Source organism: Natator depressus, chromosome 1 (genome assembly GCF_965152275.1).
Source record: "Natator depressus isolate rNatDep1 chromosome 1, rNatDep2.hap1, whole genome shotgun sequence".
Lineage (NCBI taxonomy): Eukaryota > Metazoa > Chordata > Testudines > Cheloniidae > Natator > Natator depressus.
The window spans coordinates 104047343-104071099 of record NC_134234.1 but is presented as its reverse complement, the minus strand read 5'-3'; the positions used below and the strand labels follow the sequence as shown (position 1 = coordinate 104071099).

Here is a 23757-nt window from a genome sequence, read left to right as displayed (position 1 = left end):
GGAATATGGGCTGCTGTGCAGCTGTGACGGTGGGACTGTGAGGTGCAGATTGGAAAAGAGGTTTGTATAGGCAGCGGGGAGGTCTATGGGTGGGGGCTGCTGGGAGAGCGGTGTGGTGTGCAGGGTGCTGTGCAGTTGTGGTGGGAGGCCAGCGGTGGAGGTCTGCGGGAGGGGTAGGGCCTGGGCATAGAGATCTATGGTGGAGGCCTCTGGGCGAGGGGGTGCTGGACATAAGGGTGGGGCCCTGGGCAGGGGGGCGGTGTGGTGGGGGCCCGCCCTCAAGGGGAAGGGGCCTGCTGGCAGCACAGGGCTGGGCAGGCCAGTGTGCGTCTGGCAGCTGCAGGTTGGTAACCAGTGCCCTCCTGCTGGGCTGCGCAGAGCGGGGCCGCTCCCACCGCACTGTGCCTCATCTGCCCCCAGCCCGCCCTTCACTCTGGAGGCTGACCATCCCACCCCCCCCCGCACCTTGCCCCATGGGGGCCCACCAATATGTTTGGCTCCGGGCCCACAAAAAGTTAAGCCGGCCCTGCCTAAGGGGTCAGCAACGGGTGCCGCTGAACCCGGTGTCGCGGCAAGCATACACAATGCCAAATTGTGGCTCCAGTCTTGTAATCAGACGCAAGACGGCAGACCCCCCCCCGGGGGCCCCACGGAGGTCGGTGGGGCTGTGCAGGGGCGGCCTGGGGCCCGGGATTCAAGGGCAGGATCGAGGCCCCGATTCAGCCCCGCGCCAGTGAGGAGGGAAGCGCGGAGGGAACTGGACGCAGCGGCGCACCCCTGGCACGTGCTAGTCACACTTCTAGCCACTGCCCCGCCCCTGAGACTGTCCCCAGCCGCTGCCGCCCCCCCCATCAGGACTCTGGGCCCTTCACGGCTCAGCGCCGCGGAAGACCCGGCCACAGGGGGGCGGGGCAAACCGGGCCCAGGCGCCGTCTTCCACCCAATGGCAGCAGGGCCGGCTGTGCACATGCGCAGGGGCTCTACCTCGTCCCACCCCTTCCCGAGCTCACCCCGACTCAGCCCGAACCTCTCCGAGCGCCTTCGGGTATCTCCGGCAGACAAAAAGGGGGAGCCGAGGGTGCGCGCGCGGTGCATTGTGGGGCGGCAAGGAGCCGAGTCACCGCTGGGTTGGGGCCGCCATCTTGTCTCCGTCCGGATTCGCTGCCGCCTCCGGGGCCTGCTCCTTCTCCTCAGTGAGCCGGGCGGGGGAGAGGCCCAGCCAGGCTGATGCGCGCGTCCCCTCGCGCCTCTCTCAGGTGCCGCTAGCGTCCAGGCTCGGGCGGGGCGGCCGCGGCCGGGGGGCTCCGCTATGGGTCGGTCCCGCAGCCGGAGCTCGTCCCGCTCCAAGCACACCAAAAGCTCCAAGCACACCAAGAAGAACCGGAGCCGCTCGCGGTCCCGCTCCCGGGAGAAGGAGCGGGCGCGCAAGCGCTCTAAGTCCCGGGAGACCAAGCGGAACCGGCGCCGCGAGTCCCGCTCCCGCTCCCGCTCCAACACGGCCCCCTCGTCCCGCCGGGAGCGCGAGCGGGAGCGCGCCTCGTCCCCCCCGGACCGCATCGACATCTTCGGGCGCACGGTGAGCAAGCGCAGCAGCCTGGACGAGAAGCAGAAGCGGGAGGAGGAGGAGAAAAAAGCGGAGTTCGAGCGGCAGCGGAAAATGTGAGTGTCCGCCTCGGGGAGTCCCGCCTGGGGCCTCGTCTCTCCGAGCCCGGCTCGCAGCGGCTCCCTCCTCTCGCTTCGATCCAGGGGGAATCTCGCCCTGCCCTCCTCCCCCCGCCCCCCCCCCTCCCCGGTAGAAAACACCCAGCCCGGAGCCGCTGCTTCCCTCCTTGCCCATCCATCTCGCTTCCTCTTCTAACATGCTTGGTACGGTCTCCTCGTCTGTCCGAGGCCTCGCCGCCTCTGGGGCTGTGGGTGCAGCGCCCAGTGCCAGACTTTTGTCCCTCCCCTTTTCTGCAAGCATGCAGCTTATTCTTTAGGCTGAGGCTCTCCTAGTTGGCCCGAAGGCTGTGTTGTGCCTTGTAAAAAGAATGCACTCAAAAAGTATACTAACTCGGGGGCTCTGCATTAGCGCTGAATCAGAGAGGAGTCCTAGCGTGAACCACTCGCCCCGCTGAACAAAACTAGCATGTTCGTGTGGGTAGCTCTTGTTATATTTCATGAAGCCAAGAGGCATTCCTTTCATTTTGTTATGGATTTGGAATTAGGTTCTCGAATAGTTCACCTTGCAGCCTTATTTAAGTTATTAGAAATATTTTTATTCTCCCTTGTGATTTCTTACTTCATCACAGACAACAACAAAACTCCTTGTAACAAGTTGTCGTAAATCCATCCTTATTTTTGAATGCCCAATAAACCTGGCACCTTGATATATGAACCAGTGATGCAAAAATATTGACTTGGGAAAACAAAAAATGTCTGATTCACTTTGTAAGTGAATGTTTAGGTAGACTCAAATAATGACAACCAGTCTGATTAATTTTACACCAACTCATTTTCTTTTGGCTTTGTTCTAGCTATATAATAATGAATGAAATAATTACAAATTATGCATATGTTAGAAATTCTGATTTCTACATATTGCTTCTTTTATTTCTATTGTAAAGTATTCTGCTGTTGAGATTCCTCTTGACCTATGCTAACTGCAGTTTGATAGCGATATCATCAAATATTGTAGGGTTACAGAACACTCATTTGAAAAATTTCAAAATAATTTGTCTTAGAGACACTCAGCTCTGATTCTCCTGTTAGACCTGGGCCAATCAGGATTAATTCTACTGGAATCAGTGAAGTTACCCTAGCCTTTAGTGAAGAGTGAGAAGAGATTCAGGCTCTGTTTGTTTATTTTTAAACATTCAGTCCCTTCTCAATTTGGAATCTTAATGTTTTTGTTCCAGATTATTTTTCATTCACAGGTAACACTTTAAATGAGCTCTAAGGCAAACACTTAAATATTTTATTTGAGAACGTATATGTGACTTGTGAAATATTTGCAATTTTAAAATAATTGGACATCTACTTTTTATAACAAAGGCCTGATCTCTTATCAAACCAAAAATGGCTCTTTAGGAGAGGGAAGAAACTGTTCTAGTACTGAAGGAAAACGAAAGGTTTAAGATCTTTATATCAAATACCTAAGCAGTTGATCATTATGTTGCCATTAAAACTTTGATTTGCAACAAATCTAGTTCTGTTTACCTGAATAGTAGGCCGGAGCTCATTAAGAAAAAAATCTTTTGGCATTCTTACCTGCCCTTTAGTGTTTTTCTAGAACAACTTTGTTATACTACACAAATCAGCTTATTATGAACAATGGTGGAATACTTGTGACTTATGATCTAGGTGGGCAATATGGGATTTGATCGAAGTAGCAACAGTGCAGTAAAGTGCAGTCTTTCTCTCACAGGAGTTTGTTAGGCAAACAAAATTCTGCTGTTTGTCAAAATACTATTTAAGAGGTGCACAAGAGTCCTTAGTTGTCCAGGTTATTTAAGTGTTGTGAACTTAAAAAAAATAATTAAAAAAAAAAAAAGTAAGAACTTCCATGTTTTTGGTAGGGTATGTTTTTTGAGGGGAGGGAGGTTTTTGCGGGGGGAAGAGGGTATAGTATTCCATTTGGGCTTTGTTAATGTGGCAAACTATATTAAATTTAAATTTTGTGCTCCACTAGTTGAATCAATTACTTCCTATTTCATACTGGCTTATATGTCACTTACCAAATTGCCTAGTGATAGCTATTTTCAATGTATGTAGATGTCTGTCTTCTGAATCTGTACAGAACGTCTGTCCTGAGATGTAAGAGACCTCTGTGCTTTACCCTGTTTTCTGTTCTTTGCAGTGACGCTTAATTTCAAGGTCTACAAATAAATTAATATGAAAACTTTTATGTAGCAAAGCCACTGAATCATAAGCACTTTCCTTCTTGCAGCTCTCATAAAACTCCTACCATACTCTATATGCATCTCATAACTTATCCTGAAAAATCTGACACAAACATGCTTTGACTTTCTGGTGTTTATGAAAGTGTTGCATGTTAGAGGAAGATGCCAATTTTGCCTCTGTATAGGAAGTCTTGTATACATGTGTTACAGAAAATACCTTCTTATGGATAGAAACTACACCACCATATTTAAGCCTGATCCTGCATTTATTGAGAATCTACAGCATTGACTTGTAGAGTTAAATCTTCAAATGTAGATGTTAGGATGGTGGTCTAATACAGAACTTAAAACTTTTGAGAATAAATTCCCGTGTAGTCATGTTTTTTTTAACACAGCTTTTTTAGTGTAGTTTTTTATCACATTTCCTGGAACACTAACTTTTGGTGTGTGTGTAATGTAATAATTGTCCGTAAATATGGAAAGATATGCAAGTGCTGCTCCTAATTTTATGAATCCTGATTTTTTTTTCCAGGAGTAGAAGTAGGTGAGAGCTGCACAGTGCAATGCTAATTTGAGAACAATATAATTTACTTACATTATTTTTTAAAGTGAGCAGTGCACATGTGTTCATTTGCCTGAAATATTTGCTTTAATTAAAAAATAATTCTTTTCATATGGATTTAACGTCTCATGTTCAAATATTTGATTAAGAGGGCAACAATAAATACAGATTTGTATAGATCGGTACCTGATATATACCAAGGCTTAACTTGAAGCAAATTTTACAGCACAATTACAACCTACTGAGTAATATAATATTGTTTTAGATTCTATCCTTATTCTGAAGGTTTTGAAAACACTTTAGCAAATATGCCTACAAGAACCTTGTAGTTATTTCTGGAATGAAAGTTCAGTGGGTGACAAATACACTGTACAACACTGGGGTGAGAAAATGGGCTATGGACTATCTTATATCTACTTAAAGCAGAGAACTTTGGTTTAAGGTTTCATCAGAAAGAGACCACATCTACATCAGTAGAATGAAAGACTAAATTTACTCTATGGGGGGTTAGATCTATGGGTTAAAGGAGACCCTAGGTGTTTCAAATATGTTGTTTAGACAGTCAATCCATTCCCTTTAGGATCTGTGTTGTCTTACTATTTTGTAAAATCCCCATTAGGAAATCCAAAATCTGTCAAATTATATCATTTTTCTGAAAATATATGAATAATTGAAAATGTGTCCATATTAAAAATATACTTATAATTGGGTGAATAACGTCTGAAACTCTTACTTTAACAAGAAAGTGACCGGAAACTGTTCTAGTTTAGGTCTTATATTGTAAACCATAGATTATTGGTCCTAACTGACAAATTAAGATGTATCTCTTTTAAACATATTGTAGTCAGTATTTCACTAGTGTGTTTACATTTCAATTCAAACAAAAGTCCAGTGTGAATGTAAAAAATAATACAGAACAGTAATCCTGAAAAGTGAATACCATTTAAGAAATAGCTGTAGGATATTATTTTTTATAAAATGAACATCCTGTTACTATTTGAATATTTAATTCACGTACGGGCCCGATCCTGCAAATGCTCAGTACTGTGCATAGTGTTTGCTATCATGAGGAGCTTTTTCATCTTCATGGTAGCAAGCACTACAGCAGGTATTAAGCGTTTATAGGATCTAACCCAATATTTTACTGTTGAGTGAAAAATTTGAGGGGGGTTAAAGTTAAGTGAATATAACATTTTGCATCCTATCATATTTGGTGTTAGCCTTTTAAAAAAAAAATTAGCATCTTACTAAAAAACAAACAAAAAACCCCACTCTTTAGAAAAAAAAATCCTTTATAAAAATGCAGAACACAAAAGCTATGCTTTATTTTGGACTCCGAATTGATATTCTTTGCTCTTGTACAATTATGCTTGACACTCAATACCATCATAAAAAAAATTAAGTAGATCTGCAATATTTGATATGTGATAAGGTAAATTATTGGCAATCTAGATTACGACAACACATGGAGCTTTCGTTAGGAATATTCAAATTACAAATTTTATTGTCTCTGCTTTCTATTTTAGTTAGAGACCAGTTTGGTGCCTTTGAGGTAGAGGTCTTAGGGCAGTGTTTTATTACTTCATGTAACACAGAACCTAAAATGTTCTGAATTTTGAAAGGGGGATGGGTACTTTAGCTGATAGGTACGTTTCAACATTACTGTGTTTTAAGTAACGTTCAGAGTCAAAATAGTCCATTTGCTGTATCACAACCTACTCAAAATGCTATTTTGTTGTTAAATGTAACATTTTAAGATGTGTTAAATATGCTATGTTGCTATGGCTTTTGTAGTCACTTTCTCCTAAATGTAAAGCAAATTTTTTTTATGGGTGGTGTGTGAACGAAGAATAAAGGAAAACATTTAAATATATAATACCAACCATAATCTTCTACGTCAATCTGTGAATTCAAAGATTTATTTAAATTTCATTATTGAAATAACTAATTAAATTATTATTTTCATGTCTCTTTTTCTAGACGCCAACAAGAAATTGAAGAGAAACTCATAGAGGAAGAGACAGCCCGAAGAGTGGAAGAGCTTGTGGCTAAGCGCGTAGAGGAAGAGCTGGAGAAACGGAAGGATGAGATTGAGCGAGAGGTTCTCCGCAGGGTGGAGGAGGCTAAGCGCATCATGGAAAAACAGTTGCTCGAAGAACTCGAGCGACAGCGACAAGCTGAACTTGCGGCACAAAAAGCCAGAGAGGTAACGCTCGGTCGTTTGGAAAGTAGAGACAGTCCATGGCAAAACTTTCAGTGTCTGGTTGTGCCTCCTGTTCGGTTCAGAAAGAGATGGAATACAGCAAATCTAATTCCCTTCTCGTGTAAACTTGCATTGCTGCGAAACTTAATTTCTAGCCTATTCAGAGGAGCTCACTGATACTTAAAACAGTTATTCTCCTAAAACCTGTACAAGGATACTTGAATTTTAATGGAACTGACCTACATATTTGAGAATTGTTTGAAACTTTTGCCATGGCTGCAGGATTTATCCACAATCCTTTCTTATTTGGGGGGAAAGGGTTAAAATTTATAAAGTGTATCCTTCATTTGTTTCATTTTATTTACCTAGACTGTAAGAGGCTTTTTGCCTTCAGTCAGGAAAAGAGCAGGGTCCAGCACTGAGCTGCAGTACCTGTCTTTAACTAGGTTTTCTTACTGTTCTCCCTTTAAAACAAACATTCTCTTTGAGCATACATTGGACTAATTCCTGTACTTTGAACATAAGCCCAGCCACCGTCTTCACCAAGGACTTATGTCCAAATCATTATATCCATTTTTCAATAACTACTAACTCCTTTTTTTCCCTCTAGAATTTATTAAGGAGCAGGTTGTCCTTGTCTGAAGTCAAGCTAAACATGTGACTTGTTTTATCAGCAGCTGGAGGAAAAGCTGAAAAACGTCTTTCTGTGAGGCAGTAATTTGCTACTAAGGCTTTGATGCTTGTCTGCACTAATCACTCCAGGATCCAAAAATTTAAAGTCAAACTTTTAAACCCTTAAAGAAAATTCAGCTAAATAGCACTGAGTATCCAGTAACTCTCTGACTCCGTACTTCTTTTACTTGTTGATCTAAATGAATAACTTGATTATTTTACAATGGGAAAGCCATTAATAATGATGCTTTCCCCTTCAGGCTAAACATCAACTGTTTGTCTGCCAATATAATATCTTTGAAATCTCTTTTGTTGAGACTTAAGTTATGCAGAATTTCACATGTGTGCAATTCAAAGTTCAACTTTAAGAGAAATGCATTTTGACTTTAGATACATACAAGTTTGCTGAAATTTGTATATAGTGGATTTCAGTTAACTAAATGGATGCATTATTCACAAAAAGGGTTTTAAAAACCATAAATTAAGTTTGATGCGGAGTAGTTTCATCAGTGCTTTTCTATGTAAAATATATTTCAATTCCTGGAGCAAAGCGTGCTAGATAGTAGCTGATTACTAGTCATCGTAAGAAGTTTTCTCTTCATATGCTTGTTTTTGTTTCATATTAACTTTTTTTTTACACAGACACAAACCTCTGGCTGATTTAAAATCTTCCAAATATTAAAATAATTTGGATATTTATTATGTGAACTGAAGCACCTCAAAAACCTTCCCGCACTCTTCATATTTATGTTTTGCATAACAAAGTTTTATTAAATTCACCAAGGAAACAGCAATTTATAAGGCTCTATTTGCTCATCATGCCTTTCCTGGACTCCTGAATTCCAGTTCAAACTGTAGATGACAGTTTAAGCTGTCTTAAAATTGTCAAAATATTGAATGTTAAGTCCATTTTCCCCACGAAAGAAGCCCTTAGTTCCATGAAGTATGGATTACCATTTGTATTTTTCACTAACAGTAAATGTATTTTTCTTATTAATTGTTTGCCTTAGGAATGATTTACATATTTTTGTTCCTTCTTATCATAAACATCTGCATTCCTCAGCTCAGCCTTCCTTGTATGTTGTTTCTTTATAAATGGTTGAGCTGCTGATGCAGGTATTGCCAAGCTAACAGTACAAATCATTTTAAAGAGGAAGCTGGCGCGTATGGCAGCCGAGGAGCACACTCTGCAGGACACTGGACAAGACAGTAAATATTCAACTTTTAATGCTGATTAAAGGAGTATAGGTAAAGAATACGTAGGTATACTTAATTGGTGAGACAAACTATTCACTTTATTTATATTTTATATATTACTTTTTTAATTTGGTAAATACTATCCAGTTTTTGTAGTTGTCCTTGTTCATTTGTGTGGTATTAAAATATTAGTAATAAATTGTCAGGAATCTATGATTAGGGAGGGTTTAGTTTGTTGCTGTTTGGACTGGGAGGGATGATTTAAATTTAGTACTAGAGACCAATATTAGTGGCTGCACAATTTACTGTTGAGACAAAATAGGTGGCTGTAAAGCTGCCCCGTAAGTCAGTTCACAAAAGAATTCTGAGGAAGATTAGTGAAGACACATAATGAGTATTTTACTTTTCTAACATCTTACCCTGTCCTCCCCTTTAGGAGGAAGAGCGTGCAAAACGTGAGGAACTAGAGCGAATATTAGAAGAGAATAATCGAAAAATTGCAGAAGCACAAGCTAAACTGGTAGGTAGAAATGAAGTTTACATTAATGTAGACATGTTCAAATCCTATTGCCTGATGTGCTCCATAAATTTTTTTTTTTAACATCTAATCCTACTCCCATTGAAGTCAGTGTGAATGATCCCATTGACTTTGATGGCAAACAGTCTCTTTCCAGCTCCCAATGTATCCTTTCAGGTTTTGACTGTTGACCAGGCTTTGACTAGTGTTCCTAGTGTAACAGAACAGGTATAAACATGGTTGACACAAGCGAAATTCCAATGTGCGGTGGGTGGTGAAGACTTTGTCAGCACATACACTTCTGACTTCTGTATATGATAGTTGCACTCGTTTAAAGTAAATCAATAGGTTTTAAAACAGTTTAGTTAAATCAGTGCAAAAACATTGCATCCCTGTGTGGATGCTGTTATTTTGGTTTGAGTGGTTTATTTTGGTTGATCAGTTTAAAATAATGTAAAATAAGCTTGGTCACAAAGGGGTTTGCACCAGTTTAAGTAAATTGTTTAAAATCACATGTTTATTTAAACCAAGGCAGCTTTCTTGTGTAGATAAGGCCTTTGTTAAAATTGGTTTCTGGATTTACACCTGCTTTAAAATCTCACGGTCAGTTTTTGTGGTTTTACAATCACATTTTTATTCCTATCACTTTATGGAAAAACAACTATACAAACAGAAGAAATTATTTAAACTAACTATATGCTAAATACTATTAAATTAACAAAATAAAAACTTGAAAATACAGAAGTTCTTCCGCTAATCTTTCCTTCTTTAGTAATTATGTCCTGATAGTGCAAATAGACACAAGTCACTTTATGCCTGAGTCATTCCATTAAGCTTACTGAATAAGTGCTTGCACTATTTGAGCCTAAATGGTAATTTGTAATAGGTTGAGAAAGAAATCGGATGAAAACTTGGCAGTGTTTTGCTCTATATTGATAGTGCCCCTTTAAGTTATCAAACACAAACAAGAAGTAGTGGAGAATATTCCTTTTTATACATTGATTTCCCCGATAATGAAAACGGAACAATGTTATATTTAAAATTTTAATGCATATAAATATATACAGATAATATTTGTAAAGTGTGTTGAAAATGGAAAGAACTATATTGGTGTATGAGATTTTGATATGCATTTAAGAGCCTGATCCCTAAAATGTTGATGCATGTGCAAAACTTTACTTCTGTGAAGCCAATGGAACTTGTAACATGAGTAGCTACGTGTCTGAATTTTCAGAATTGGGCCCTGTGTTTGCTGAATAGATGTAAAACAGAGATTAAGAAATTACTACTATGGGGGCTGCAAAATATTATGTATTCTAAATTCTACTGGTTTTGTATACAGGCTGAAGAACAATTGAAAATTGTTGAAGAACAAAGAAAGATTCATGAGGAGAGGATGAAACTAGAACAAGAGAGGCAACGTCAGCAAAAGGAAGAGCAAAAAATGATCCTGGGCAAGGGAAAGTCTAGGCCAAAACTGTCCTTCTCACTTAAGAGCCAGGATTAAATTGGAACTCTGAACTCTTAAAAAGAAAAATGAAACAGAAAAACTTTGTATGGTAGCTTCATGTTGAAGTGGTTTTTTTCACTTTTCTCTTTTTATTTTTTTTTTTTTTTTTTTTTTTATTTTTTTTTTGGGAAGTCTGGAAAGTTAGCTTGTTCTAATAGGGGCTGTGCTCTGCAATTCTTAATATTTTTTTTTAAACTTCCATTAAGTTAAATCCTTATCAGATCACTGTTGCCTTTTAGAGAGTAATCTGTTCTCATCCATTTTGTTTCTGTAATAGTGGTTTGAAGCAGATCAGGTCACTTTATAAATTCTGTATGATCTGATAAGGTTTTTACTGACCCGCTGATCTCAGAGTTATACTCTGATATTAGACCAAATTTCATGCTGGTTTTGCTGACTTTTAATAACAAAAAAAGTTAGTACATGCATCAGTAAATTCCCAAAGTAGTACTGGACCTCTGTGGTTTATTGTTAAATCAGTGTCCTATGATACTGTCCCACTGTTGCACTTGATGTTCCCGATACAGGTAAGGAAACGGTCAATTCTGCTATGAATATATAGAAAGATTGAGAGTTCAGTATTGTCTCTTAGATTGTTTTTATTACATTGACAAAATTCAACCAGCACTCCCCATTGTGTAAATAAACCAATTTGCTGAATAAAGTAAAGTCTTAAATTCATATGTTTAAGTAAATTTTTTTAGTACACTTGTATAACTACAGTAAGAGTGACAGTTCACTTTCCTAAATTCAAAAATACAGTGGTATTTTTTAAGTTCACTTCAAAAAAATTATTGTTTTTCCTACCTCTAATGCAAGGATTACACAGACAGTTAAAAAACCCACAGTTTTTAATATTTCTTTTTAATGGCTATTGCTATTCTCATGAAATGTTGGTTTTATTCTGACAGACTTATTTTGGCTTGTTTAGCTTACTGAACCCAGAAAAGTACTTCAGTAGCTAATCCCCTTGAGTTTGCCTCATTATATAGTATGTTGTATAATTTAGGGTCATCACCATATATATTGGATCTGATAGATGTAGGAAGGGGAAAATAAACCTTTATGTATATTTATTTTTAAATTGAAGGGCAAGCACACTTGCGAGGTAATGGAAAGCAAAAGGTGAAGTTCTGTTTAAATACATTGTTTTAGGCACAAAGCAACTGTTGTTCATGTGCAGCATCCTGAATGTTATCCATTTATATACGGGTTTTATTCTGACAAATGAAAACACAGATTGAAAACTATATATAAAATCCCCTTTTGTATGTAACTCTTCTGCTGAAACTTCAGCTACTGTAGTGTCCAGTTCTAAAATTCCATTTTCCTATTGGTATGACAACATCTATAGTGAATACTTTAAAATGAAAGATCGTAATTGTTGACAAAACATTTGAAGATTTTCCGGAATAAGAGGGAAAGAATTCCTGATACTTCACCAGATCTGTTTCTGTGGGTTTGATAAATGTAGCAGGTTGAATGTGTCACTGTAACAGTATGCAGCAGTCTTTGTCTGGAACTTGGAGTTGGGTGCAGATTGACACTTTCTACTTTGTCCTGAGTGTTACAATAAGCATGAAGATATAAAATACCTACAACAGTACTTGTACTTAAATTTGTCTTTATAAATTGTTACAGAAAGTGTTGCTTAATGAGTAAACACATAAACTGAAGCCAAACAATGTACATGACCTGTAGCAAGCATCAGGCTTTATTTAAAAACTCAATTGATACCTGTATTTCTAAAATATAAAACTTCCCCTTGTTCCCTATATGAGAAACAAGCTATTAAAAAATCAATACTTAAACAGACCTATGTATTTTGTTTCCTCTCCTGTTCTGAATGCAAGAAACTAAATCTGCCCTAATGCAGATTTGCAGTTGTAATATTTTTTGTCTAGAAATGATAGCAACTGTGAGTCATTTCACACTTCATTAATTATTTTATTTTGTTAAATAATGGCACCAATACAATACATCAAATCTTGGTTGTCTTAGGTATGCAGTGTAAGTGGCTTTCTCAGATCGTAATTTTTAAGTCATCCTTCCTCCGACAGTTATTCCAGTCCCCCCCAAAAAAAAGGTTTCACATCCTACTATATGTTACACTTGTGTATTTGTATTCTTCCTAGAAGCAGATCCTCAGCTGGTGTGTAATTGTCATAACTCCATTAACTTCAAATATTTCTGCTTACCAGCTAGTATTTTATAAGTTTTGTATAGGGAGAGATTTATGTGTGCTTAATTCCCCCTGCCTCCCAAAACATCTTCTGTCAGTTGTTTGTGATGACTTGGAGTTGTGAAGGGGAGAGTGGGAATAATCTTTTTATATTATATATATTTTTTTTCTCTTGCCACTAAAAGAATTGCAACCCTGAGGGCAATAGTGAAGACTCAAAGTTCTTCCACTGCTATTTGATGTTTGACATCCTGTCACAAGAAATGACCGAAGACTCCACCCCACTCCCTGATATTTGTACCTGTCGACAGTTACAAGTATTTGTTACATATACAAATTCCTTAACGCTTCAGGCAACAATTAAACTGATCAGATAGATAGTCTGTCAGTTTTCCCCCAAAGGATGGGTCATGGGAAGGTTGTAGATGGGTTGCAAGCATGGTTCAGAAGGGAGGCCGGGAAGGGGCTGGAGAGTGAACCAGCCCCATAACCCTCCCAGTGATGATTTCTGTCCTGGTTTCCCCACTCTGCATTGCACCCGGGCATGTGGGGTTGCAGCACCACTCAGGTTTGGCTCACTGGCATGAGGGATGGGTGGCGAGGCCAAACTTGAGCAGTGCTGTAACCCCACACTCCAGGTTGCAATGAACTGGAGCTGTTAGTGCAGGATGAGAGGGGCAGGCTTACTCTTTACTTCCCAGGGTCTTCTAGCACTGGGCTGGGATTAGGGTGACACGGGTGAGGGTGCTGCTATAGGTGGTCAGTACCATCTCAGCAGGGCAAGTAAAAGACAGCAGTGCTGGTGAAAGAGGACACTTGCTTATGGTTTTGTCCCTTCCCTCCTGCTCTGCCTCCCCCACCCGTCCTTAATTTGAACTCTGGGTGCCTTGCAAAAGAAGACCATGGAGTTGGTGGGTATGCTTAGTAAAAAAGTTCAGGGAACTATTGCATTTGTTACACTGAACCATGTTGAAGTCACAATTATGAGCTACAGCTCCCGTTGACTTTATTACTTTATTTTGGGGGATTATTTCTCATATAGTGGAGAAGGGGTGCTGATTTTTCCCTGGTATTTAAGCCACTTCAACCTTTGCTTTGAACATGTTTGTTTACTGAATATTTGATAGGAGTGGGACATCCTTGTGTCCACCTGCACAAAGGCAGTGTGCACCATACATTTTTCATCTAATGATAAAGATGGCCTTTGTCTCCGGTGCCCCTGCTTTTCAGGAAGTGTCCGTTGGATTTTTTTTAAGGAATAAATAGGGTGGAATAAACTAGAGCTGCTACCCTAGCCCTAGACGCAAACAACTTTTTCAAAATCAGAAGAGAGGCTCTTTTGCAGGGACAATAAACCACCCTTTAACCATACCACATTCATTAGTCTGATGAAAAGTGACCTGCTATGAAGTGGACTGAAGAACTGCTGCCCCTGAAGCCTGCAGAGACAATTTGGCCTGTGAGCTATCTAAGCAACAGACCAAAGCCCTACGCACCTGCATAACAAAGGGAGTGTCACTACACCTCAAGGCATTTAATACTGGAATCAAATCCCTGCTTGCTTCCTGAAAAAAAGGGAAAACCACCCCCACCCATCTCCCATTTCTTCACCCTCACATATGCACTTGCCCTAAATATTACCACCTGCTTTTTTCCCTATGCTATTTCACATGCTCTACTACTATCTTCACCAAGAATGTGGAAGCAGTTGTTTCTCACTAATAGAGTCTGTGCGCTTATCAACAATCTCTCTGTGCCTGCCTGGCTACTCCTGCTTTTCAGGAAATGACTGTTGGATCTTTGTTTTTGTTTTGGGTTTTAAAAAAAAAAAAAAAAAAATCAGGCATAGAGAGGGTGGAATAAACTAGCACTGCTACCCTAGCCATCAATTCCAACAACTTTTTCAAAATCAGTGAGATTTCTTTCGCACTTATGATAAACTATCCTTTAACTTACTTCATGGGGGCTGCTGCTTTTGGTCCCCCCTTACATAAATGATCTTTTAACCATTTAAAAGCACTGAGGGAGGTGTGGACTGTAGCACGGTGGCTATGCCATGCTCCGTCCTTTGTCCCTTTGGAGGAGGAAAACAATTGCCTGTCTCTGGTGAGGGCCTAATCTTGCACTATTGGGACTCCCTGGGAGTTTGGCCACTCTCTTTAATGGGAACAGGATGGGGCCCTTACAGCGCAGTGGAGAAATTCAAACCAAATAGGAAACATACACTCCAATTTGTATGCTCTGGCAATTCTTTTAGAAATAACAGTGGAGGCTGCATTTATCCATGACAGGGAGGGCAAGGAAGAGGGGAAAGTGCCCGGCCCTGAGATTCTGCAGCTACAGAAACTGGAGTTGCTTTTCTCACAACTTTCCAGGCCTGTGTGTGTGTACATTTTCATGTTTGTATCACCCAACCAAAGACAGTCTGTTGGGTTTGTTTTTTCTTCATATGTTTGTGTGGTGGTAATTGAGGGCTTAATTTTCATGGCAGCGGAGAGAAGAGAGCAGAACCTCTTTTTAATATGGCCATAGTGGATATCCAAATGACTCCTATCTGCCTGGAACGACCAAAGGTTATACTGGCTCAGTGATCGGTTCTGTGTGAGTAGACATACACCCTTTTAAAAGGCCACTGAAACAGATTAACTTTGCTCCCTGGTTCTTTCCCCTGCCCCCACCTGGAGACTTCAGAGAAGAATTATTTATGTTTGGGGTTTGTTTGTTTTTAATTTCCTTTGGGGGTCAGCACCTGAGCTAAGAAGAGTCTGTATAAAAATAATTCAAACATAAAGCCAAAAAGCATGGGCCAAACTGCACACTGCCATGTTTTACAGCGTGCATTCTGTCAGTGGTGGCATTTAGGAGGAGAGGAGCGTTTTCTGAAAAAGCATAGAGAACCAAAATTGCTCTCAGTTACAAAACAGAGGCAGGGAAAGGGCAGATTAATTTAATAGTTCAAGTCTATATTCACTGTGTCAGAGACATGGAAAATACATCTTGTTAAATTTTGAGTGATGATAGTGGTCAGAGTTTTAGGATCTCCTTCAAGCGCCCAACTCAGCTGGCCGTACACAAACAATAAATAATCTGTTTAAAAGCAGTAAGCATCAATTGTCCATCATTTGTCTATCACTATTAAATGTAGTATTCATTGTGGCTATTGAGTTCTATCTTTGGCTAATTTTCAGGTAATGACCAATGAGGGTGGGGGTTTGCACTTAAAAATATTTTGATTCCCCCCCCCCTTAAATTGATGTTTAAAAGGGATTAATGAATTGGGGGCCGATCCTGCTTCTATTTCCCTAAATGAGTTTTGTTAAAAGTTGCAGTGAGGATAGAATGAGAGCCAATATTTGTGTAATAACCAGGATCTGGAAAAAAACAACAACCGAATTATTCAGAGACAAATCTCTGGTTTCTGCTCTGGGGTTGGAATGAAAGCGGGAAATAAAGACTTCCAGAGCGCAAATCCCATCGTTCTATTTTTGTTTGCTTTTTACACAAGCTAGACACATGTAGCAGTTTCTCTTCATTGTATCATTTTCTGCACCAACTAATGGGGCCGATCCTCTCCTCCTTTGCTCACGCAAACCTCCCGCACCCACACCGAAAACGGGAACTAGGTCTATGCTAGACACTCAGGATCGTGCCCCCAAACCATATCACAGTATCCGCGGGAGATCGAGCCTTGGTCTCCAGAGTTTAGAGAGTGGGGAAACTATGTTTTCGATGACATGCGAAGCCCTGGATATTTATCCTGGTCACAAACTTCCTGATCTTTTGATTTGTTAGAAAAAGCTTCGTTAAAGAAGCGATTCCTGTGGCTAAGAAAGCGATTGATAGCCCAAGTTTTGCCGCCTTCACAAAATCTCACGTTTCCTTTGCGATTCCTGGTTTGTAGGGAGGCAAACCAGAAAAGCTAGGGCCCGATCCCGCAAGTGTTGAGTTCTACGGGAGTAAACAGCGTTGAGCAACCAGGGGACTGGAGCTGGGGGAACAGGCTGTGGGACAGCTCGGAAGGTTTCCTGCCCTGTTACAAAACACACTGCGGCCACTGTAACTTTGGTCCCACCCGGCTTTGTCACCCGCTCGCCCTGCATTTCCCTTCGGGGCAATGTAGCCTCTCAGACTTGGAAAATTACGCCTCGCTGCTGAAAGGAAAATAACGCTATTGTCAAAACATTTTAAATCGCCAGTAGGGAAGAAATCAACAAAGTTATTGGTGATACTTTTAAAAATGACGAATGAATAAAGACATCATCCAGCGCATTACTTTTTTGTACGTCAAATTATTGCAGTACATGTTGTTTCATAAAAATACTGTAAGTGAGCATCATGCCATGCTTAGTTATACAAAGGCGGGTTTGTCTGTTTTTTTTTAAATAAGAAATGTTTTGTTGTTGTTTTGAAGACTACATAAAACAATTTTATTTATTGCGTAGAAACATGATTAACCTCTGGGGACCCCAAATATAATGTGTTGCAAGTTGTATTTTTAGCTGCTGAGGGATATTTTCAGACAATGCCGAGCTCTTCATTTCCTCCGGTTTACTTAAAACAAGGATACAGAGAGTTAGAGGTCACCGTTTACTCACAGCTTTTACAGACCACCACTCCCTAACCTTTTGTTTCAAACCAAACAAAAGTAGAAACGTAACAAAATAGAGAGTTTGATCTACTTTACACTTTTCTGTTGCTAGAAGCATTGATCAAACTCACTGTTTATATTGGCTCACGAAGGGATACAAATCACACAATTTCTTAAAATAAATAAATAAATTAAACACTTCCCCCTACCCCCCCGACACACACCCCGACTGACAACGGTTGCTCTTTGGTTGATGCCCCTCGATTTGAATAATACACAAACTCTGTCTCCCACTTGTGTGTTAGGAATCGGTTCCCATCCTGGGACTTGGATCCTTTTCTACCTAATTGCTGCGCCGAATCTGCAATTCTGACAACATTGCAGATTAAATTTAATTAATAGCGTACTTAAGATATATTGGATGTTTTGTGTGAAAGACAAACTGATTTTCCCTCTTCCTTGAGTTGTCGATTTCATTAGAGAACTACCATATGCAATTCACACAACCCACGAGGCTTCAAAAGCGCCTTTAACCTCCTTCTCCTTCTCCTTGTGTTGTTAACGGCTTAAGTGATCTGTGCCAGACATGTCTGTGAAGCCTAAATCACAAATTTGGTAAAAAGTGGAATTGTAGCCACTTTGTCCAAAAGAAATAAAGGAATCAAATTAAAATGGCAGCTGGTTTTCCTGATAAGATCTTTTTCCTATTTCAGTACAAACAGAATGAACTCTTCTGATTTTTAAAAAATATTTTCTTGTGGAATAAAATTAGTCAGAATTGGCTTGTTCGCCTATTTTCTGTATGTCATTTAATTCAACGGTGGGGGAAATGGTTATGTTTCAAGAGAGGAAAAGAACAGCGTTGTTCACAGGGTATCTGACTTTTATTTACTTTGTCGATTTTGGGGGATACAACTCCTATTTCAAGAGATTTAGCAACCAACATAATTTTAAAAAACGGTGTATGACTTACTTATAATTATTATTTAGCCTTGGGATCACCATCATTCTGAACTGCTAGTCCTCCGCCAAACCTCCACTCCAAAAATCATTCCTAACAGATGCGCCGCATAAGTATTGTTATATTCGGGGGAGAAACAGATGTAGATTTTAGGGAGAAAAGGAGAGGAGTCACAGGAAGGGGATTAGACCCGTGTGGACTCCTTTTGCTTCATAGTGAAGCCGTGACCAAATGGCCGCTAGTGGGCGCTGTGGCTCTGTGGAAATGTGCAAGGGCGTCTGAGACCTGCACGTTCGGATTCTCTCTCCAGGGCCGCAAGGAATGATCAGAGTGCAAACGCTCGCTCTTGAAGGCTTCCCCAGCCACCTACTCAGTTTTTACTTTTTGTGCCTCTTTCCACTTTCCACTTTCGATCGCATTTGTTCTTTTTGAGCCGTGTAAAGGGACCTTTGGGAGAGTCTGACCCCAAGGAGACAGCCAGTGTTGACTCTAATTTGGCATTTCTTGCCTCGTTGCAAAAAGTTGCCCGGTGCTGTTGAGATTCTCAGGATCTGGAGAGGAGTATTGACCGAACAACCCTCATCATAACAAATATGTAGACGTGAAGAAAGTGGCACTGAGTGACAGACAGGGAAGGGCGAGAAAATTCACACCCGAGTTGAGAGTCTCTAATTATCTGTTGCAAATTCAGGCTCCACATCTCTTTGAAGTGGCTTTGCATTTCCAAATCATGTTTATTTAGGACTGTCCGTGGCTAATTGTTTTGTAACAAAATAAACTTTGAAAACTGTAATTAAGAGACCCTGTGGGAAATGCTGACAGCCAGGATCAACGTGACAGGATGGAGAGAAAAATATTGACTGAAAATACAAACATGTGGGGGTAAGGGCTCGGGAGGACGGAGAGCTTTATCTCATTATCTCTATTATTAAATTATACACTATATGTGGCTTCATATGATAAACTTGACGTGAAGTTACATAATAGCGATTCTCCCAGTGAAACGTAATTAAAGTCAGGAAGCACGACCTGCAAATAGGGAAATATAATTACTTCGCAAATACAGGTTGGATGCAGAGAGGGATAAATTTCACTCTGATCCTTTTTATCCCATGCATAACGTTGCCAGTACCTCGCAGCCATAAACATTGCTTTATGACAAGACGTGTAAAAGTTTTTTTGAATTGTTCTAGTTAATACTGTAATCGGATGGAAAAGTGTTAAACGGTGGTTGGAGTCTCCTCCTGCATTGTATTATTCTGATCATGAACATAGCGATGGTGTTTTTTAAAATTATTGTTCATGTTATTAACAGTAAGATTATATTATAGTGTTTTAAGAGGATCACCTGTCACACACAAGGCCCACCCGAAGACAGAATGTCGAGGGCTGAGGTGTGTAAGTGACACACGCGACATCCAACCAGAGCCTCCGCTCCTCCAGCAGCCCTATGAGCGCGGGCTGAAGGGGAGGATGGGCTGAGTTTATATTGCTATGGCAGCACGCTAGGAGCGGTTCTGTGAAGACTCCAAGCGGCGGCCGCAGCAGCGACTTGGAGCCTGAAGGAGCAGGGGAGGGAAAGGCTGCAGCTCGTCCGGCTCTTTCTCTCCCTGCCTCTCTCTGTCTCACACACGCACAAGCCACCTACTCAGCAGCAGCAGCAGCAGCATCCTGGGCACTCCAAGCCAAAGGGCTCCTGCCTCTCTCTGGGTCTGCCCGCTCGCCACCCAGCGCTGGGCACGCACTGCTGCTCTCGAGTGGAAGAAGCAAGAAGAGGGGAGATTTTGACGCTAGGAGTCCGAGTCGTCGTCCCCCCCCGCATCTCTGCACACAGCGGGGACAGCACCCCCGCGCCGGGAGTGGACATGGAACCCTGCGGATGCGCCTTCCAGGGGCCCCGGGAGCTGATACTCGAAGTGGATTTATAGAGCGAAGCTTCCCTTCGCCGTCCCCGCACAGCCCGGGCCGGTGGCCGCACGGATTGCACGCGGCGGGGACCAGGGAGCGCAAGCAGAGACCCAGGGGGATCCTCCTGGCGGAGGCCGGGTCCCTTCTCCCCTTTAATCGCCCCCATCTCCAGTTCTGCTCGGTTTTTATTTTACGCGATCCCCAGGCGCCGTGGCCGTGGATGGCGCACTGGATCCAAAGCGGAGTTGGCAGTTTGAGTGGCGTCTTGCAAGCCAGTCGGGAGCCCCCGAAGAGCAGGGAGGACTGAGGCGTTTGCATTGGTGGTGGCGTTGTTACTTCGGAGGTGGCTGGATTCTTATCTCGCCGGAGAATTTCCGACATGCCTGGGGCACAAATGACTCAGTAACGCTGCTTGCAGTTCTCACCAAGTGCTTCGTCGCTCGTCTTGGTGTTGGTTTGTTTCTGGTCAATCTGTCTTGTTGGCGGGGTAGCGAGCGTCCACCCGCCCCCGCTGACCAGGTACGGGGAGTCGCACGGAGGAGTTGGTGAGGTTTTGGCAAGGGACTTGGAGCCGCTGTCGACCATGGCTGTGCGGAGGGGAGACTCCTCCCTTTGGAAGTACTGCTGGGGAGTTTTGATGGTTTTATGCAGAACTGCAATGGCCAGATCGATAGTTTTAGACCCGATATATTGGAATTCCTCCAACCCCAAGTAAGTTTGCCTCATTCTGCTTCATCCCTCCCCGCCACCCCTCCCCCTTCCTCGGGGTCTGATTTAGTTGTAATGGCACAGCCAGCCAGCGAGGCCGACGTGGGTCCGTGGAGAGCGCTGCGCTCCCAGGGGGCTGAGCTCCCGGCGGTGCCTGCTCTCACCCCGAGGGCCAGGTGCCGCCGCTGGGGTACTGGCTGTGATTAACCGGGCACCACATGCAGAGCACAGTCCGGACAGGGCACGGGCAGCGGGATCCTTGCACTCCTCCTCACCCACCTTCCGTGGCTCCCTGGGCGCCGAGGCGATCCCTCGCCCGGCTCCCTCCCTGCGCTCAGGGCGCTCTCCAGGTTAGAAACTCTCCGACGCCCCAGTGCACTTCAGGATCTTGCCGCCCATTCAATACCCCGAAGACACCGCGGGGTGGTGGTGGGTTGGATTTGTGCAGCGAGTCTGTCTGACCGGGGAGGGTATCAGAGGTAGACCTTGTCTGGCTTCTGTTTCTCTGCAGGACAAATATAGACACAGCCATGGGGCCAGCTCCCGCAGTGCCTGGCCGGGGGCCGCTCCCAGGGAGAGGCAATGCTTTATGACTTGGAAGTCAGTGGGCGTTTTGCCTGAGCATGAAGTCCAAGGATCCTACCAGGGCTCTGGGGCAGGGGGAGATATGGGTGACAGAAGAGTAAGGGCGGATCCCTAGAATGAAGGCTATTGCTGTTCCTGGGAGTTTTGCCGTTGACTTTAATGGGGCCAGCGGATTTCCCCTTTAGACTGCATACTCGATGGGGACAGGGGCCATGGCTTCAGATGAGTTAGCAGTTGCACAGCGCTTAGCGCCAAATCTGACTGGGTCCCCTGGGGGCTACAGGAATTGTAAGAATGATTGGATTCCTGCTGGGCGCTATTCTCCCAGCAGTGGGAGAGGGCACGACTGAGTACAGAGCCTCTGGGCAGATGAGCCTTATCATACTGATCCCCAGCAGGGCCAGATCCAGCGGGACTCGTTGCCAACTCTTGTAGCTCCTCACCTCCAGCAAAGCAGGCAGTGCAGATTGGTCCCACTTCCCCTTGAGCAGCGCTACTTTATGCACTCTGGGAACTACTGCTCAACTTCTCCATGTGGAGATGCAGGGCCAGATTCAGCCCATTGCCTTCAGTGAAGTTGCACTGGCTGACAGCAGGGCTAAATTTGGCCAGTGGACTTGATGATAGCAAGGCACATGCTTGTGAGTAATGTACTGAGTATTGTCCATCAGAGAGCATTTTCATGTCCCTAGTCAGAGCAGGCAGAAAGTATATGTGTTCCAAGATTTAATTATTAAGGCACATTCTTAAAATATAGTCCTGTTCTTTGAAAGTCTCTTGCTTAGGTGTATAGAGATTGTTACTTTTGGAAATAGGTATGTTATTTGCATAAGAAATCCTGGTGAAGAGAAAGCTAGGCAATGATGCAAAGAGAGCCTTTCTTGCTTTAAAACGTGTATTGTTCCAACCTGTTTTATTTATGCCACTGATGCATTTATCTGAAGTTGGCTTTGATAAACTTTGAAACCCGTCAAAAGTTTTGTGATATGGAAAGATTTTCTTTAACACAGTTTGAACTCCCCTCTCACAGTATTATCAGGAAGGATAGTTTGATAATGAGTTTAGAAAGTTTTATGCCAAAAATATTATTTAATGTATAATTTTAATTAAATGTGTTTAAAAACAAACCAGACACATAGAAGATCACTAATGTAAATTTCAGCATACTCACTTTATGTATTAACTGAATTCAGGATTTCCCATTTACTCCATTTAGTGAATATCTGTAAAAGTGCCCTTAGATGAACAAGACATATTGGAAAGTGCACAGAGAAGAAGAGGGGAGTATTTCCTGAATCAGGGAACTAACTGTGTATTGGTAGCAAAACCCAGAGTCTGACTCAAATGACACAAGTTTGGATTAGATCTGGGAGCTGAAAATATTTATTAAGAAATCACATCCTAACTTCAGCATTTATCTTCCACTGCTTTTAGAAGATAATTTATTATACTGTAGATGTCTCCTGACTTTTTTCAAGAATGGAAAGATTTATGAGTGTGTTAAGGTCCTTTGTAAAGTTTTTACAGGAAAATTTAAAAGGACAACGTAGTTTTTCATTAAAATGTGGAAAATGATTATCATGAACTGAAACATTTCAAATGCTGTTTTTTCTAGTTTTACATGACAAATGATCACATATACTATATGACATGAAAAGCCAGTTAACAGAGCCACAGTTTAAACTAGATCTATGGACCTGCATTTATATGATGCTATCTAGTTAAATCCTTTCTCTGACCTAGAAAAGATTAAACACCAAATCTGTGAATAAGACAAACAAGACACTTTTAAAATGCCATCAGAATTCCTGAAATAACAGATTGGTGGCAAGACCAGGTTGCATTGCATTAGCAGGCCTGCAGTGACTGTGGAGAGAGATTTAGTACAATGGCAGAGGAACCCCCACCCGAGTCCCCCTCCCCCTGTTCACAGTCCAGTGATCAGTTTGTTCCTGTAGAGGTCACTCTTCCAAAACAGAACAGTCTGTGCACCGGACCTTCCTCCCTGCCATTCTTCCTGTCCTGGCCTACCTTCACTTTTTTGCTTACACTGAGAGCTTGCATTAGATATTTTCATTTCATTGATGCCTAAATAACCAAATTTAATCCCTGCTATAGTACAAGTCTCAATGCCTATCATAGCAAATACAATTAAAGTTTCAATTTTGCTAATTCTAAAAGGTATTTGATTTCAAAAAGGTTTGAACATTATTAATGGCAGTTCTAATGATGCTACCTAATTACTTTTTCAACTTAAATTTACACTTAAAAAAATAGGTTCTG

The 23757-nt window shown here is 42.0% G+C and overlaps 2 protein-coding genes across 4 annotated transcripts in view; both read left to right on the top strand.

Moving 5' to 3' along the window:
• The first annotated feature begins 1083 nt into the window (after window positions 1-1083).
• ARGLU1 (arginine and glutamate rich 1) lies at window positions 1084-11887 on the top strand. 3 transcript variants are annotated; one of them, XR_012640939.1, is made up of 5 exons: window positions 1084-1659; window positions 6424-6649; window positions 8470-8527; window positions 8952-9035; window positions 10375-10514. XR_012640939.1 is itself a non-coding variant. In XM_074963401.1 (5 exons), the coding sequence occupies exons 1-5, from the start codon at window positions 1310-1312 to the stop codon at window positions 10537-10539; spliced, it is 765 nt and encodes a 254-aa protein (XP_074819502.1). In that variant the 5' UTR covers window positions 1095-1309; the 3' UTR covers window positions 10540-11887. The 3 variants fall into 3 exon arrangements, 2 of the variants coding, with proteins under 2 accessions (XP_074819502.1, XP_074819493.1); XM_074963401.1 differs by lacking the exon at window positions 8470-8527 and having other exon boundaries at window positions 1095-1467; window positions 1528-1659; window positions 10375-11887; XM_074963392.1 differs by lacking the exon at window positions 8470-8527 and having other exon boundaries at window positions 1095-1659; window positions 10375-11887.
• Window positions 11888-19723: 7836 nt separating this feature from the next.
• EFNB2 (ephrin B2) overlaps window positions 19724-23757 on the top strand; it is a 49086-nt gene continuing 45052 nt past the window's right edge. The window contains exon 1 of the mRNA XM_074963379.1: window positions 19724-20892. Coding sequence (XP_074819480.1) covers window positions 20765-20892 — 128 coding nt within the window. The 5' untranslated portion in view covers window positions 19724-20764. The remainder of the gene's footprint in view (window positions 20893-23757) is intronic.

Excerpts from the sequence above, each read along its gene's own strand:
- ARGLU1 (XM_074963392.1), top strand. The coding sequence starts at position 1,310 with ATGGGTCGGTCCCGCAGCCGGAGCTCGTCCCGCTCCAAGCACACCAAA. Across the intron at positions 1,660-6,423 it reads TTCGAGCGGCAGCGGAAAAT|ACGCCAACAAGAAATTGAAG; the intron begins GTGAGTGTCCGC and ends CTCTTTTTCTAG. Across the intron at positions 9,036-10,374 it reads CAGAAGCACAAGCTAAACTG|GCTGAAGAACAATTGAAAAT; the intron begins GTAGGTAGAAAT and ends TTTTGTATACAG.